Here is a 17,326-nt window from a genome sequence, read left to right as displayed (position 1 = left end):
ATCAAATCCTGGCAGCAATGTCCCAATATCTAGTCATCTAGGCCCTTGCAACAACAAAGAGGGACAAACTTCTTACGGAGACCCCTCAGTTCAGAAAATTGCCTCAAGATTAGGTTGCATATTTACAAAGTATAATGCCTCTAGTGTGTTTATGAAGCTGAAACAGGCAAGAACCCCAATTTCAGCATGGTCCCTTGGTCTAGGCCTGTTATTTCTTCCTTGGGCTACCCTTGCTGGACATTTGATGTGGTGTAAAAGTTCAAGGGTAGATCTGAGATATAAAAATGCTAGTGACTTTTTAATTACAGAAGGACCCTCAGTAGGACCAGTAGCTTTGCTCAAGTCATTTACAGGGTGCTCAACTTAGCTTGAAAGTGCTAATGGATGCCTTTGGTCTTCAGATCTGAGGAAGAACTTTGAGGAGGAACCGCTGGGTAAAGAGGTGGCGCTGGACCAGGAAGTGTTACTCCGCTGCCATCCTCCAGAGGGCGTACCCACGGCAGAGGTGAGTGGCAGAACGCTCATTTACACATAAAAAATGTTCCTGCTAATTAGCCCACTAGTCAGTTTATCTCGGCGTCTGTATGAGCTCGGCAGTATTTCACCATGTGTAACGGCATGGCGTCTGTCCTGTCAGCTGGACATGGACGAGAGGCTCGGCTCTGTACTTTTGGCAGCTCTTCTAGGTCCATTAATAATTCATGTAGGTTTGCAGAGGATGCAGGACTGGACCAGACTGTGGCCAGCTGTTTTGACTCAACGCTGCCCACCGGTGCCTCCAGCCAGTCCAATAACAACAGCAGTTATCCCGCTCTCCTCGGTGGCCTCTCAGACAACCACGGCATGAAATATTTAAGAACAAGCTGACTCGTTTTTTGTCTTTGGAAAAAACTGTCCCAGGATGACTTTATGACTGAATACATTTCAATTTTTACGCCTGGCCGCCTTAATACCTTTGTAGCCTATTAAAATGTAAGCAGGGCCAATCAGAGGCGAGCGTAGTAGGACAGCGGTAATTATTCTGTTTCTTAAACTATTCCACCAGGGCTGAGTCTTTGTTTTCTACTGAATCTTTAGCTGGGGCTAGGAAAAAAACAGAGGGAAGCTAATCCTCAGCCCTCCTCCCTGAAGGCAAAATGAAACTCCTGCCAGCGTCTAAACCTCCGGCACCCCAGCGGTGGCCTTGAAAACGGCCCACAGCCGAAGCCTGAAACTTGCAGCTGTGCCAGATTAAGGTTGTGAATGCCTTCTTTGTGTGTGTGTGTCTGTATGTGTATCTTCCTCTGTGTGTGTGTTTCTCCAGGTGGAGTGGCAGAGGAATGAGGAGCTGATCGACCCCAAGGCTGACCCCAATTTCTTCATCACAGCGGACCATAATCTCATCATCAAAAAGGCCCGGCTGGCCGACACCGGCAACTACACCTGCGTGGCCAAGAACATTGTGGCCCGCCGCAAGAGCTCCTCGGCGGCCGTGATTGTCTACGGTGCGTCCCTTCTCTAGGCCCCTCTCTTTCACACACCTTTTCAACAGCTACACAAAAGTTGGAGATGGGTTTTGACCCACAAGTCAAGAGTAATTCACTGAAGGTGGCTTGATAGACAGGCACAGGAGCGGCTGCCAAATTTGAACGACTGCTAACCCAGCTTGAGCAGATGCAGGCTAACCATTTTTGCCCCTTGTACCATTCCACAGCTTAGAACCAATAAGCCAAGCCAAACCACTGATCCTTGGAAAGCCTTCATTACAGCAGAATTCTGATACAAGTCCAGGTATGAAGGGTGCAGGCATGATTGAGAAATTCCAACAGTGTCATAATCAAGGCTCTCCTACTGGTACTCTGCAGTTGGGCTTGCACTGGAAGCAAATAAGGAATTGGCTTGATAAGCTAGCTGACCTTTATTATTATGCGCAGCCCTTGGCCGTTGCCTGTTCCAGCAGGTGGTCCCTGGACTCCCCTGGACCGAAAAGTAGCATACATTAAAGACACGTAATGCTCTCGGCTAATCAGGACAGTCAATCAGTCACTGGGAACAGAGCAAAGTGGCAGAAATCAAGGGTTCCAGACCTCCAGAGGGACACAGACGAGGGTACTCAAGACTTTTAGTATTAATCTTTTTTAATATTTAATCTGAGGCTTATGAAAGAGGTTCGGAAGTGGTAATGAGAAGGGATGGGGCAGCCGCATGACTTTCAAATAGAGTAATGTCAACATGCACAAAGGAAGATTATTTTTTATTTTTTTTCCAAACATGGCTTCTGCCCAACAGAACAGTAAGGGCAGTGTATTTTATTACCACACAAGAAACAACAATGCTAAAAGATGAAAGCAATTATTGCCCTGATGATGGAGAGATTAGATTAGGCGGCTGAATGTGATTGAATTGCACGAGGTGATTTTCGCAGGATTTTAGCTGGAAGGCTCTGCAAGGGGACCGGAGCAGCGAACTGAGCGAAATTCGCGCCCTATTGTTTGCTCTTTGTGCTGTCAATCACAGCGAGGCCCTCATACAGAGACTGAAAAATAGCAAATAAGTGGTGGGCTGCCTAGCCGTACAATTTGGCGGGGTTCAAATTGCGCAGTGTTCGCCAGAGCGATGGCCAATTTGCTGCTATTGTAAAAATTAATTACGAAAAAATTCCCTGTGAATGGCTTTTGATCAAAAGGAACTATTAGACCTGGTCCCTATGTGTGTTTTTTTTTTCCTCTATTTTTTTCCCCCTTGTTCCCCTATGGCTTCACATTAAAATGTCAGTTTACTCGTGTGAAGCTTTGGCCACGCTCTCATTGGCTGTGCCGTAGGTGGGGTAAGGGCTGTTATTAGAGCCGTGGAAGGGAGGGTGGAGATGCATTTTAACGAGGCCGGCTTTGACATGGCTCAACTGTGTGCTAAGAGGTAATCAGGGCCCCCGCGCCAGTCGCCGCGCAATTTCCCTCTCGGCGGTGGGCAATCACTGGAGCTAGAGAGGCTACGGAAGTGATTCAGCCCGTGAATTAGGAGCCCTCAGTGGCCCGACGCAAACCTGACTGGTGATCAAGGCTCGCAGACAACAAATCAGCACCGACTGCTCCAGAACAGAAGAAATCAGATTTGCTTTGAGCCACAAAAAGAGAGAGAGGGAGGGAAAAGAAAGAACAGGGAGGTAGACAGCAGCAGACAGCAGTCGTGGGACTTGATTAAAAACACAGTGTGAACTTTAGGTCTGGGGATCATCGCAGAAATCCGCCGGGCTTACGTGTTTCGCAAGAAATATATTGGCGTAGCAAAGCACTCCCTAGCAGTGCTATACACAAGGGCTCGCAGTACAAGCACGGGAGCTTTTGGAATGAAAGAAGTGCTGGAAAAATCATTGTCTGTCCCCACCTTTCTGAGCCAAGTTAGCGTTAACATTCATTAGACGTTAGACGATGGTAAAGAGCTTGATTGATTGCCGCCGCTATGACTTGACAAGGGCAACAGCATGGAGTGGTGTGATGTACTGTAATTGTCCCAACTCCCTCAGTGCAGCCATTTTGTTGGGCACCACCAACTGACTTAGTGTGAGCCACACTTGCCAACCATCCTGATACTTCCAGGAGAATCTTCAAATCAGTTTCCAGTGCCTTTATTCATAAAGTTAATGTAGAGTTTGGCACGCAAATCTAGTCAGCTAATGCAGTTTTAACCTTGGCGAAAAAACACTTTACAAGCTTTACCATTAGTTCCTACACTTCATAACATTGTATGTGCTGCTTTGAAACAACAGATGAGACCTCGGGTGTAAGCAAGAGTGATGAATTTTAGCTTTGTTGTATGTTAAAAGACTCAAATTCCAAATATTCCTTGTGGTGGACCCTAAAAAGAGCCTGAGCTCTAAAGGTTGGCAAGTATGGTGTTTATGTTCCTGTTTCCTCTTGTCCTCATTGTTGTTGTTGACTGTGGTTTGCCTTAAAGGTGCAGGGGGTTGCATTTCCAAGGTAGAGCAATTTGAATCATTATGAAAATGGCCAGAATATAACACTATGGAATTTGTGTTGACTTTGACAACTTTTCAAAATGAAGGGTTTTTTTTTCACCCATTGACAATAATCCCACAAAATCAGGAACTTCGCAGTCAGCTGGTAAGTGATTGGAACGTCACCCCTGTGCCATTTTGGGAACTCTCCCACCCCCCTCCACCTTTAGGACAGGGTGTAACAGCTGTTTGGTTGCCGCTGCTTGTCGGGTAACCCTGACCTGCTTTGTTGGTTTCTCTCGGGGCGGGCGAGCAGTGAATGGCGGCTGGTCCACGTGGGCCACCTGGTCAGCGTGCAGTGCCGTCTGCGGCCGTGGCTGGCAGAAGAGGAGCCGGAGTTGCACTAACCCCGCCCCCCTGAATGGAGGCACCGCCTGCGAGGGCCAGAGCGTCCAGACGAGCGCCTGCACAGCTACCTGTCCAGGTAAACCGCCCAGTCGTGCCCACGGCCTAGCGTAGTGGTTCTCAACATCGCAAGCAAAAAACTGACTTGTCTTTCATTGCAATATGAAGAGGTTTGATTGCATACCGCCATTCACAAATTGTAGAGGGAGGAGTCACATATCACAGTTTGAGAACCACTGCCCTAGTGCACCATATGGCTAGGTAGTTTTGCTTAAGCTGATGCTGTAAGTCTGGCTTGGTCAGCTGTCCAGCAACTTCCCAATCAAAGCTCAATGGCTTGCTTTAGTGAACGCACGATCTGTGGCTGTGCCCTTGTTTATTATTATATTTTTCTTGTAATTCCTGTATCTTTGTTTGTGTGCTGTCGTCCTTGCCTTCCCCTCGTGAGGACTTTGAGCCATAAGCCGAGGCGGTCTCTCGCTGAGAGTGTGTGTGAGCCCTACTGAGTCGACCAGGGATTGGGACCCGGCCGAGCGGCCTGCTTGCAAATATGAGCATTAGCGAGTGATTTAATGCAGCATGCCACATCTACGCCCCGGGAGCCAGAGCATCTCTGCGCACACAAATAGGCCCAGATATACTTCTCCTTTTAGAGATACAAAGAAAGCAAGACTGACAAGGAGAGTAGGGAGGATGACAAAGAGCAAGGGAGCAATGTGACAGCTTTGCCGTAGAGTTTATTGATCCTGTGCAGTGGGGGAGTTGCTATGAGTGAGCAAGGGTGGAAGGGGGACGCCATGCTCATTCAAATGGGTCAGCCTTTGAAATCCAAAGATAGAACCGTATAACAGTCATGCAGTCTGGGACGGCTGGGATATTAGCAGTATTTGAGTGACATTTCAGTGAACACAAAATGGTCTTTTCTGACAAGTTCTTCAAGTTCAGACACTGAAGCTAGAGGCTAATCCTGGATTTAACTTGGTCAACTACATGAGCAGACAGTTACCTCAAGAGTTAGTGATTAAAGAACTAGCGTTTTAAAATTGCTAAATTCCAATTCTAAGCTTGGAAATGGATTCTGGATTTCAAGACCTCTGAGGTAACATTTTGGTAGCGTCAAGCTTCAAAGGTACAAGATTGATTTTAAAATATGAATAATATAACTGAACCATGTCATTTCCTAGTGCTGTAGTCTTCTTTGCAGCTGCTAGGTGTCTTGCTAACTTCCTGTGGACCAGTGCTGCTTTCAAAACAGGATCTGACCCTAACTGGAAACACTGGCATTTATGGTTTTATTTCAGTAGTATATTTATTTAATATAAATATAAAAACTAACAATTGTTTCTGTAAAAATACCATTCCTTACCATTCCTTATTGGACAATTTGGTAAAGTGTAGTGGGCTCCAGTCAGCAACCAAAATTAAAAGCAAAGACAAGAATACAACAGCAAGTACCACTGGTTTCTGTTGGTACTAGAATGAAAGGGTTCTTTAGATTGATAGAGAATGGGCTATAGGTGGTTTGGTAAAGCACCATTTTAAAAAGGTTCTGAATGGCACCAAAAACGGTTCTTCTATTGTTACAATGTCAAGCTTGTTACAATAGAGGAACCATTTTTGGAGCCTAATAGAACCCTTTTCTACAGCACATTATCCATCAATCTGAAGAATCCTTTCATCATGCAAACACTTGAATCATGCAAAAGTTCTTCAAGTGTTCAGGGCTCTACATAGAACCATTTTCTTTACTAAGGAATCTTTGTAGAACCATTATTTTTAAACATCTAAAATAAGGCTAAATGCAAAACTGTACCTAGATCCCAGCAGATGCCTAAACCATACCTTAAACCCTAACCCTGAGCTTAACAGTAGACGTCAGCTTAAACATAACCCTCATTTCTAGCTGTAGGCATCACTATATGAGAACACTACACTCTTAAACGTAAAGGGGCTTTAAAGGGCATTTTTAGTTGCAAATATGGTTCTTCAGTAGCATTGCTCTAAGTACCCTTTGTAGCACCTGTAGGTTGAAACTTAACATTAAAATTACAGTTTCAGCTGCCTTGATATTAGGACAGTGCTAGCATTCCTTCCATACTAACAGCAACCCTCATCCTTAACAGTAACATTAACCTTAACCCTAAACCTAAACATAACCCTACCCCATAGTGGGGTCATTTTAGTAGCACTCTCACTTACATCCTAGTTGGCCAGCACATGTATTACACGCCTTAGGCCTGATGTCAGGTTGCCAGATACCATCAGCCATAAAACTAGGAACCTTTGACCCTGGACCCATGGTCAAACCAATGTCCAGGTTTCTGGTGTCAAAGTTTCTGACCCTTGGTGCAGTTGAGGCATACCCTTTTGCTTTTGCTCTGTGAGTTCTTCTATTAAGTTTTTCTTTAAAGAGTTAAGACTTTTGTGTGTTTTGTAAAAGGCCTTTGTGTTTTTGTTGCTAAACAAAATGATTTGTGAACAACAGACCATAGAGTTGCTTATGCTAAGGCTAGAACGTCCACTGAGCCTATGCTAGCAGCTGTTCCAAGCCTGTTGTTAGACTCTACATTTCTTGTTGACTTTACATATTCAAAGACCACTTGCATCTCCCACTGCAGTGGTTCTGGAGCAGGGGGCCAGACGCGGTCATCACTGAGAAAGCATTATGATGGAATTAGTGCCTGCTGGAAAATATGGTAGCATCCAAGAAACAGCAGAGGATGTTGTGTCTTTTTGTCAATTGAGTCGCTGTCTCACACACAATATCTTTCTTCTCTCTCTCTCTCTCTCTCTCTCTCTCTCTCTCTCTCTCTCTCTCTCTCTCTCTCTTTCTCTCTCTCTCTCTGTTCACATCTGCCACCCACTTCTTGAGCAAGGTTTAGCTACTTAGGCCTTTCTCATGTTTCAGCACAAAACACAAACGGCGTAATTTAATCAGACATCAACTTCACGCAGCAGCGTAAGTAACAAAGCTACGTAAGGAATACGTTTGGCAAAAAAGGAAGAAAAATCCTAACACAATGGCTCCTTCCACAGGGAGTTCAGTATAAGGATGGATTACACATGATTAGGGCACAAAATGGAAGGAGAATTGAGGAGAAAGGAAACAAAAAAAAGAAAACAGTAATGGCTTTAGGCAAAGGATTCAGTCCAAAGGTGATCAACCAGCCAAGGCTGATGGTTTTGGGTCTATAATGCTAACAAGTACACAGTATGATTTCTGGAGACCCACTCGCCCAGCATTTACTTTGTGTATAGGGAATTAATATATGGAGGTAGTCTATTTTTGTTGCAAGTGAAATCAGCAGCTCATACTCTTCTGGCCGTAGACTAGATGTTGGAAAATCGATGTGAAAATTTGATTGCATTCATTCACATAAACGTTGGTGAGGTCATGTACCAATGTTGGGTGACTTCTGAATTGCAAACACCTTCAAGTGATATTGAACAGTGATGCATCTTCCCACAGCTCAGTGACTTGAGGCTATATCCCCCTCATCCACACTTGGAATCTGGCATATGTGATTTTAGGCTCATGTGCAGCTGCTCCAGAACAGAGGTGAATGTCTGTGTCCACAATGGACATATACTTTAAAGTAATGGGGGTCTACAAATTTTTGAACATATGGTGTTCCTATAAGCCTTATGATACAGAATCTAAAGCTTTCATAACATGTCTCCTTCAAAAAGGGGGTCGGGGGTGGCGTAGTTAAGAAGAACGTAGGGACTTCAGCATCCCTCTGCTTTTTGATGAGGCTTGTTTCCAGGGTCTTGCCTGGCTTGCCCCTGAAGGTATTGTTTTTCTCAGGGCTGTGAATGTTTTGCTTACTCTCCCTGAGCTCTGGTCCAGGACACAGCACAGCGCCAGCGTGTCCAGGCCAAGGTTGACTAAGTCATGCGCCCTGTCTGCAATGGCCAGTGAATGGGTTTAGCTCATTCCCCCCAGGGGACTATACCTACTGCTCAGAAATATTCATCACCACAGAAAAACCACAAGTCTTACAGTGACAAACTGACACAGACTCCCCCTTGTCCCAGCCGTACCCCACTAGCCAGGACCTGCTGGATCTACAAAAACTAAAGTAGCATAAGATGCTAAGACATAAGCTTGTCAAATCTCAGTAGAAATGCTTGAAATTAATTGAGCGCAGCTGGAGCAGCTGGACATTAGCCATGCATAGGTTAGAGAGGCTCCACTATATCGGGATATTGGGGTAGTCCTGCACCTTTGGGATTAGCAATCCAGAACTAATCATCCGACATCCAACTACAATAATATTTCCATAGCTGAATGCCATCGAATCCTCACAGCAATGTGACAGCAACTAGTGTGAATTGCCCATTTCAGCCACAAGACTTGCTCACTGTGTTTTCTGATACTTTAGCAAAAGAAGGTACAGGCAGAATCAGGCAGTGTATATTCTGACCACATATATAGCATGTCCAAAGCAGTCAGAGGACAATTTTAGAGCATGCACCAGGCGACTCCTCACGCTCATTCATCATCGAACAAAGACACTCAGACAAGCGCATGTCTTAAAAATCCTATCTGTGCCCTGATTTACCAAGGCGACTAGGAAGGGCATAAATCATCATTTACTGAACGGCTTCAGGTGTCCACACTATGGCTCCCATGGCATCGAGGTGCACACAGACACATTATATTGATCTGATAAATGAGCTCCACCACCCCAACACAGTGCTGTGTGTGAGAGGAAGGGAGTAGGAGGTGTATAAGGACAGTGAAAAGGTATTTTTTTGTTTTTTTTGCCAGTCACCTCATGAAACGAAGGCTTGTAACTCACTCACATTCTCAGGTTTAGCAGCTTGACAATTGTCCACAAGGTGGAGCTGTTTCTATTACTTATGTGTTTGGGCAATGTCAAATATAATAAAATGAGGAAGAAAAGTCTTTAGTAGTAAGTACAGACCGTGTACATGTCAAATGTTCAACAGGGGTCTGAAGGTCAAGTTGTGTACATTGACGTTCCATTATCAGAAGGAGAGATGAACTTCTTAAGGTTTTCATAGTAGAACTGCAAAAGAAATGTTACTGCGGTTGGCTGCCATGTAATTTTGTTAACCATGTTCCAACATCTGGTGTAAAATATTTCCAGATGTGTAGTAAAGGTCAGTCTACTACTGATGAGGGATGAGGAGTTGTCCACAAGCTTTTGGCTATTTCACCTTCTGAATGGACGCCATCACAGGGTCCATTCATGGCCCCACTCCACTGATATTGTTAGCATACGGTCGATCAGATTAGCAGTCCTTCAGCAACAAGGTGGAGTTTCTTAAAAAAAAACAGTGTCTTTGTTTTTACGATGTTAACTGGAATTTAGGAAATAGATTAATTTGGTTTGAACAGACGGATGAATGCTGGAGTAGATTTAGGAGTAGTATTGATTCTATAATAGAGCTCCTTTCCTTCCTTTAGTCCTATGCTGTTGTTAAAAAGCAAAGACGTTATTTGGCGTAAGTTCAAAGGCACAATCAGGTAAGTTAACACAATGGCCAATCAGGCCGGGGCTGGGGGCCGATAAGAGCCTAGTGGTCAGTACGTGTTTAATGGTGGCTCAGAGCCTGATGAGCCTCTTGTTGAGCATCCAGTGAGTCACAGGCTGGTCAGGTCATAGCACTTTGAAGAGGTTTTTCCTCTAAATGGCCATATCAGGGAACACACACACAAAACTCAGCATGAGGGCTGTACTGTTGATGACACATACACACACACAAACACATGAACCAATAGAATGGCTTGCTTTGGAATGCTACATGGACCTGCTGTGGTCTGCTTCCTATTGTATTAGTAACTAGGTAATATCCAGTCAAGTGCAGCAAGGTCAAGGACAGAGCACTGGACAGAGAAAAGAAATGAAATTATTAAATTCTCAAAAACTTGGTTTGATTAGGCAATGGTATTTTTCCTGTTTAATATCACATTCTATTAGTCTATGTGAGTCATATTTAATTCCACAGTTTTCATTGCCGCCTGTGTATAGGATCTTAGCCAGATTTTCATTATCACTTGTTGGAAAGATGTGAAAGGAACCTGTTAAGTTTTCGAATGGCTCTGACACACATCTTTGCCATCAACTGTACTTGTTGCCAAAAGTGAATATATGAACAAATAAAAACATACATTGCATGGGCTTACCTTTATTTATAAATGAAATCCATAGGCATCTTTTTCTTGAGATCAAATCACCATTGCATTGGTGGAACAGAAATGAACTCATTTGTTCCTTCAGTCGTTTATTCATTTATCTTCTAATGAGGGTTGCTGTGTGTCTGGGGCCTAACTGAAATCATAGGAAACACTATGGACAATGTGCCAGTCAATCACAGGGCATTACACACTCACACCTGTCGAGATTTCACACAGCCAGTCCACCTACTGACATGTTTTTGGGCTGTAGACACAGGGAGAACACACCAAACTCCTCACACACAGCAATTTTGAAGCTTTGGATTTTGAAGCTGTGGAAGTGACAGAACCCGGAGCAATGAGTGGCAACGGTTGGGGTGAGAATCCCCAGCTGTGAAGATTTCACAGTTCTCCAGAAACAAGGCCACATAAAGATAGAGCATACGGTAAAACTCAAAACACAATCCACACATTGAATCATGTTGTTTAAACACAATGGAATGATGTTTATGAATGTTGACTTGCTCGCTCGCCCATGAACATGAAATTCCACCGATCTAAGAAAAAAACTAAAAGACCTAATCAGACCAGCACTTTCATAAACATATTTGCAGTCACTGTAGAAAGATATTTCCGCCCACACACACACAGACTATTTCCATTTCACACACACACACAGTTGGAGTGGAGTGGTGATTAGATTTAATAGCTTTTTGCAGGAGGCATCTGCGATGACACAGGTTGTCATTCTTTGGGCCGAGCCTCGAATCACAAAGAAGCCGCTTCATTTTCTGAAAGGTCTTATGAGAGCCTGACACACTCCGCTGGCTGATTAGAGGTTTCCCAGCTTTTGTTTGTTAACAGCTCTCTGCCGCCTCGTCCGTCCCCACCTAGTCTATCAACCCGAAAGCAATTGAAATGTTGCCGTGAAAAAAGGCAGAACGAAAGGCATCCTTCATCAAACTCATCACTGCCAGAATGCTGCTCCAGATGAGGCTTATCTAGCACCTTTGATGACAACAGCATAGCGTTTTTTTTTCATCCCTAATTTGTATGTGAACCACATTTTCGAAGCCCCTAGTGGTGGAAGTGCAATCAACTTTGATTATTTTAATGAATGTGGTCAAATCAAATATAAAATACATGAACACTTTGGTCAAAGTAGCTAGGACATTACTGTCCCTCTGTTAGCAGTGTTCTACCAAAGTGGTTTGGTTCCCATTTGCGAAAAAATTAATTTGGAATTGTTCAGTGTACATTGTGTTGGTTTCTGATTGAGAATAGTCAATAACCAGTTGGAACCAAAGAACAGTAAGTCCTTCAGGGTAAACTGTGACCATATGCATGGGCATCTCAAGCTAAAGAAGGCAAGGCGAGGCAAGTTTATTTATAGAGCATTTTTCATATACAAAGGCAATTCAAAGTGCTTCACAGAACAGTAAAAACTACAGTAGAACAGTTAAAAATGTAAAAGATTAAAAAATGATTAAAAATCTAGAATTAAAACAAATTAAAATATAAAATAAAAATAAAACAGTGCAATAAAAGAAAGGGCGTTTATAAAATAGTACTAAAAGTAAAACAAGTAGATCTAGAAACAGCTCCAGAAACAACACAGAGCCTCAAATAAAGCATTATCGCTCAGTGGAGCTTGACAGCACCATGGTTCCCAAACTCTTGAACAGAAGTAGTTTTTTTTGGTGGAAAAGGGCCATGTATGTGAACTGGTTCTATATAAAGCTGCTAGGGAGCAATGAGGGTGGAAAGAGAAATGGTCCACTCATTTCCTTGCATTACAAATCTGAGCAAAAATTCAAGGGACTGCCTTTGTAAAGTTAAGGCTTTTATTTTTCTTCGCCAAATATTGGAACATAGCTGTGAGGATATGATTGCATTTAGCCTCATAGGAGTACCAGTGTTTGTTGACTAGTTCTGAATCACAAACCCCACTCCAACTCATCCCAAAGGTACTGGAGCGCCTTCACCCAAGAGAAAGCCGTCTCACTCCCCTACTCCTGAGGGGGCTTTGTACCTTATTTGCTGATGCTTGGCATTGCGCATGGTGGCCTCAGGCTCCTGTGTGGATGCTGTGTAGTGTGCCATTGTGTTGGCAAAGCTGTGTGAGTACTGTTAAACATGAGTGTCAGCAAAGGGTGTTGCTTACATTCAGGCTGGTGTACTTCCAAGACTAGCAAGGTCAACAAGGTCAAATACAAAACAGAAGCCTAAACCCCAGCCTTTTTCTTTTTCCCTCCCATTCTCATTCACGCACTCTGAAACATCAGATAAAGAAGTGACCTACATAAATATGATCCAACCAAATGAGGGTGCAATAAAACTCTTGCCTGAACTCAGTACTCTTGACTGAACCTTTCTATTTCACACGTTTTTCAGTTTCTCTCTATCCCAACCTTCCCCTCTCCATGTTTTTTTTTTCAGTTTCCGACACCACTGTAGACTCCCCTCATGCTCCACTAACGACTGCACACAGCCTGGAAATGTAATATTTGAAAAGCTGGGCTCAGGAAACGTGTGTACCGCAAACATGCTTTCTTGCATTAGGCAAAGCTGGAATAGATCAAATATTAGAAAATATTTCTTGCCATTTCATGCATAGGTGTTATGTCTGTGTGTGTGTGTGTGTGTGTGTGTGTGTGTGTGTATGTGTGTGTGTGTGTGTCTGTGTGTGTGACTGTGTTCCACAGTGTGTGAGAGATGATCCATGGCTTTTTCAGACAGGTTGTGAAGAGGAAAGGGGACTTTTTTTTCTCACAGTGATTCTATGAATACCTCTGAAATGTTTTTTTCCACTGACTGCAGATGGAGGGAAATGGAATAAGGATTTCTCTGAGACTTCTTTTATAAAACCTGCCCCCCTCCTTGTTTGTCATGATTTTGCTGGATGATTGACAGATGCTCTTAGTGTCTAAGCGGGAGTGGAATGCAGTAAAGATGGCCCAGTTCAATCTGAAATACCAGTATTTGACCAAATCCAGATCTTTTTGGATGTATCGGAATTGACTGAGCCTTTGTAAAAACATTGTCAGCTGTATACTGCCACAATATACACACCTTTTTATAAGTTAACAGTATGAATGAACAATATGAATATGTTTTAGTACAAGAAGTGGCATCTGCAATGCCAACAGGAAGCCACTTATAATCAAACATGGTTTACTTGCTCAAATTAGAGTGCACGCTCACACTGAGCAACTTGAAATACAAAGCTGACCTCTTCAAGATGCTGTAGAATGTTCACAACTAAACTAAAAGCACTGAAGAGAAGAAACAATGCTACCTGCGTTATATAGGAAATCACATTTGTCCAGTGGGATCTGGATCTTGGATTATGATCTGAAACAGATATGCAATGTAGCGTGCCATGACGAAGCAAACAAAAGAGCATCTCGTGTACTGCCAAGTTGCCAAATCATACATGGACATTTCCAGTAATTCATGATTCAATTTAGGGGCATTCTTTATACCAGAGTGTAAAGTGGTGAATCCACACGCTCCACAGATATAAAAGTCGGTCAATCAAAATTCCTGCTACCCTTCAATCCCACTGCAATTCTGCTGTCCGTCTCACCAGAGAAATGTATTTCACATCGGAACAAATGTCATTAATTTAAACTATGGGTATATATTTAAATAGCAGCCATTCAAAACCCCCTTTCCTCGATTCTGACAGCATGTCGTCCGAGCTGATGTAAAGGTAATTGAACACCATTGCCACACCCCCTCCTCATCTGTTCTGAAGGACACGGTGGCTGGAAGTGTCCCGCGCTGGCCGTGGTGATTTCTCCGAGTGGAAATGGCCCTCCTGCCATCCAGCTAAAGAGAGCCTTCCTGCCCTTACGCTTTGTCCTTGAAAAGGCGTTCAATCGGACCTGCCGCTGTTTTATTGTATTAAACGCAGGCCTCGCAGCCGTGGCACTTCACACACATATACGTACACACACTTCCCCACATTTCCCCTGCTCCAGCACCTGTAGTGCCAAATGATTGGAGGATTGCAGCATTACTTTAAACCTCCGAACAAATGAAAGATGTTCAGGTCGGCAGCTCCGGATCAGACGCTCGAGTTTCCGTGACTTCTCTCATCCTGAGCCTCATTTCAGACACACACTCACCATCTGTTTAACGTGAAATTGATTGAGTGCCATGCCCATGCTTTTATCCATTTGTCTCTGCTTTCCATGTGAGATTTTTTGGACTATTAATTTTTTCGGATTTACGTCTAGAATCCTAAAAAAACTAGAAGTGAGGCTTCACAAACGAAACCAGGCCAACAAACCCTTTCACTGTCATCACTGACCATTTAGCTGGTCACTAGATAAGCTTTGTGAGGTAAACAGGTTTGTTGCGTAGAGATGTCATCGTTTAGTGGAGAGATAAATGAGGAAAATTGCAAGAATATCAAAATTTTTACTGATATTATTCATAAAGCCAGCAGAATTAGCTTATAATGCATAAAATAAAGATAATACATTCAGTACATACCGAGTCTCTCTTTTTTGATGAATTATGAGTGCACAAGTGCCAGGCTGTAACTCTTAAAGAACAGGAAGGGAACTGAATTTTCAGGACTCTGGACAGCATCCAGGGAGAAGAAACATATTTCATATTTCTTGACACCTCACACATGCGAACATGCCTAGACTCTTCTGTGAAGTTTGAACAGAGCTGGTTCCAAGCCAACCTGAACTGAAATACAGCATAGTTTGGATTTGGTTCTTTATTTAAGCTCACTGCACTATTCTACTGGTATTTTCATCATTGCAAAATGTATGCTATTATCTTAAAGGGCATATATTCTCCTATATTTCCACATGTGAATACAATTCTGAGGCATAATGCCAGAGACACGCTTTGATCAAAATGCCTCAAGGTGTTTTAACAGCCCTGTTTAGAATGCACCTGTTCCTTTAAATAATAACGAGCATCTTGCTGTTCAGGGCGGCATGGTGGTGCAGCAGGTAGTGTCGCAGTCACACAGCTCCAGGGGCCTGGAGGTTGTGGGTTCGAATCCCGCTCCGGGTGACTGTCTGTGAGGAGTGTGGTGTGTTCTCCCCGTGTCCGCATGGGTTTCCTCCAGGTGCTCCGGTTTCCTCCCACAGTCCAAAAACACACTCAAAAAGTATCCGTAGGTGTGAGTGTGTGAGTGAATGTGTGAGTGTGTGTGTTGCCCTGTGAAGGACTGGCGCCCCCTCCAGGGTGTATTCCCGCCTTGCGCCCAATGATTCCAGGTAGGCTCTGGACCCACCGCGACCCTGAACTGGATAAGGGTTACAGATAATGAATGAATGAACGAATGAATCTCGCTGTTCACCCACGACCTGAGCAGACAGCAGTGAGGAGTTCTGGTTTTTTAGCTGTTCTCACTCTGTTCTCATTTCTCAGTGCTTTTATTTCTCTGCATTTGTTGTGTCTGTTTGGTTCTATTTAATCTCATCTTTGCACTCACATAAACGTGAGTCTAGTGCTGTGATTAGTCAGAGTCAGATGAGGGGGGTTGGTAGGCTCCAGATCCCTGAATTAATGTCTGAATTCACTGAGTGTTTTGTTTTTTTCTTTTGTTTGTTTGTTTCATAAGAGAGCAAGGTATGACTCACTTCTATTGAATAACCTTAGTTCTTAAAAGTAAAAATGGAAAAAAGTCTACTTCATGACTGTGAGAATAGTTACGGACGAGTAGTGGATGAGTTGGTGTTGTGGTGGAAAAAAGTTATTTTTGAAGCTTAACCTTGAAAAACCTAAGGAAATGGTTATTGATATTAAACAAGTGAAAATGGATATTTACCCTATAACTATTGATGGTACCACTGTGGAAAGGGTTAATTATAAATGTCTTGATACGGTGATTGATGACAAATTAAGCTTGGATCAAACAGGATTCTTAAAAAATGTCAACAAAGGCTGTTTTTCTTGAGAAAACTAGTGGGTTTCAGGTGTGTTCAGGTGTGTTCAGGTGTGTTCAGGTGTGTTGACTTTCGCGTTCATTACTTGGTTTGAAAATTTGAGTATTAAGAATCAAAATCTTCTCAGCTGTATTGTTAAAATGAGTAGTCGGATTACAGGGTGTCAGCAGGCACCCGTATCACAGTTGTATCAGAAATATATATTGAACAAAGCTGAGTTAATTGTTGTATCTGTTTATCATCCTCTGAAGGGAGAGTTTCCACTTCTTCCATCGAGTTTACGCTACGGTTTTCCGAAAATACGCTGCAATAGATCTAAGAATTATTTTATTCCTAGTGAAATTTTATTGCTAAATAAGAGCAAAGTAAAACCCTCAGTCCTCCACTGTGTATTGTTTGCTTCTGTTTGGTGTATATGAACGTCTTTTGCTAATGTATGGCTATTGTCTTAGTTGTATTTTATCATGTATTTTACTGTATGTATGGATGGGATTGTTAGTGACTGCTTGCAAATCAAGTTCCTCTTTGAGCGATAATAATAATAAACTGAACTGAACAGAGGGCGTTTTAAAGAGGTGTTGCCTTGAGGCAACACTCATCAATGGAAAGACATGACAGTGAATGGTATTCTCTGTATCATATTTGGAGTGAAACAGAAAACCCCGTTACCATGACGAAACATTGTAGAGCAATGTGAAGTACGTTTTAAGTGGTTTATATTTTAGTCCAAAGCTGACTTGAATCCTTCTTTGTGTTGCTGATAATGGATCAAATATCTGGAAACAATGACAATCTCAATCGCTGCTGTTTTCCTCACCTACGTTTTCAGATCTACAGGGCAAATCTACAAAGGACGATGATTCATGTTTTTAATGCTGGCCTTCATTAGCCGACTAATTTGCGCCTCCATTAGGCCGA

General features: G+C 43.1%; 1 protein-coding gene across 1 annotated transcript in view; it reads left to right on the top strand.

Annotated features, from left to right (window-relative positions):
• Positions 1-17,326, top strand: part of unc5a (unc-5 netrin receptor A) — a 224,549-nt gene that overhangs the window by 156,975 nt on the left and 50,248 nt on the right. The window contains exons 4-5 of the mRNA XM_066642294.1: positions 402-505; positions 1,304-1,484. Coding sequence (XP_066498391.1) covers positions 402-505; positions 1,304-1,484 — 285 coding nt within the window. The remainder of the gene's footprint in view (positions 1-401; positions 506-1,303; positions 1,485-17,326) is intronic.

Source organism: Hoplias malabaricus, chromosome 13, assembly GCF_029633855.1.
Source record: "Hoplias malabaricus isolate fHopMal1 chromosome 13, fHopMal1.hap1, whole genome shotgun sequence".
NCBI lineage: Eukaryota > Metazoa > Chordata > Actinopteri > Characiformes > Erythrinidae > Hoplias > Hoplias malabaricus.
Note: the sequence above shows the minus strand (reverse complement) of the source record. Positions and strands in the feature narration are given on the sequence as shown.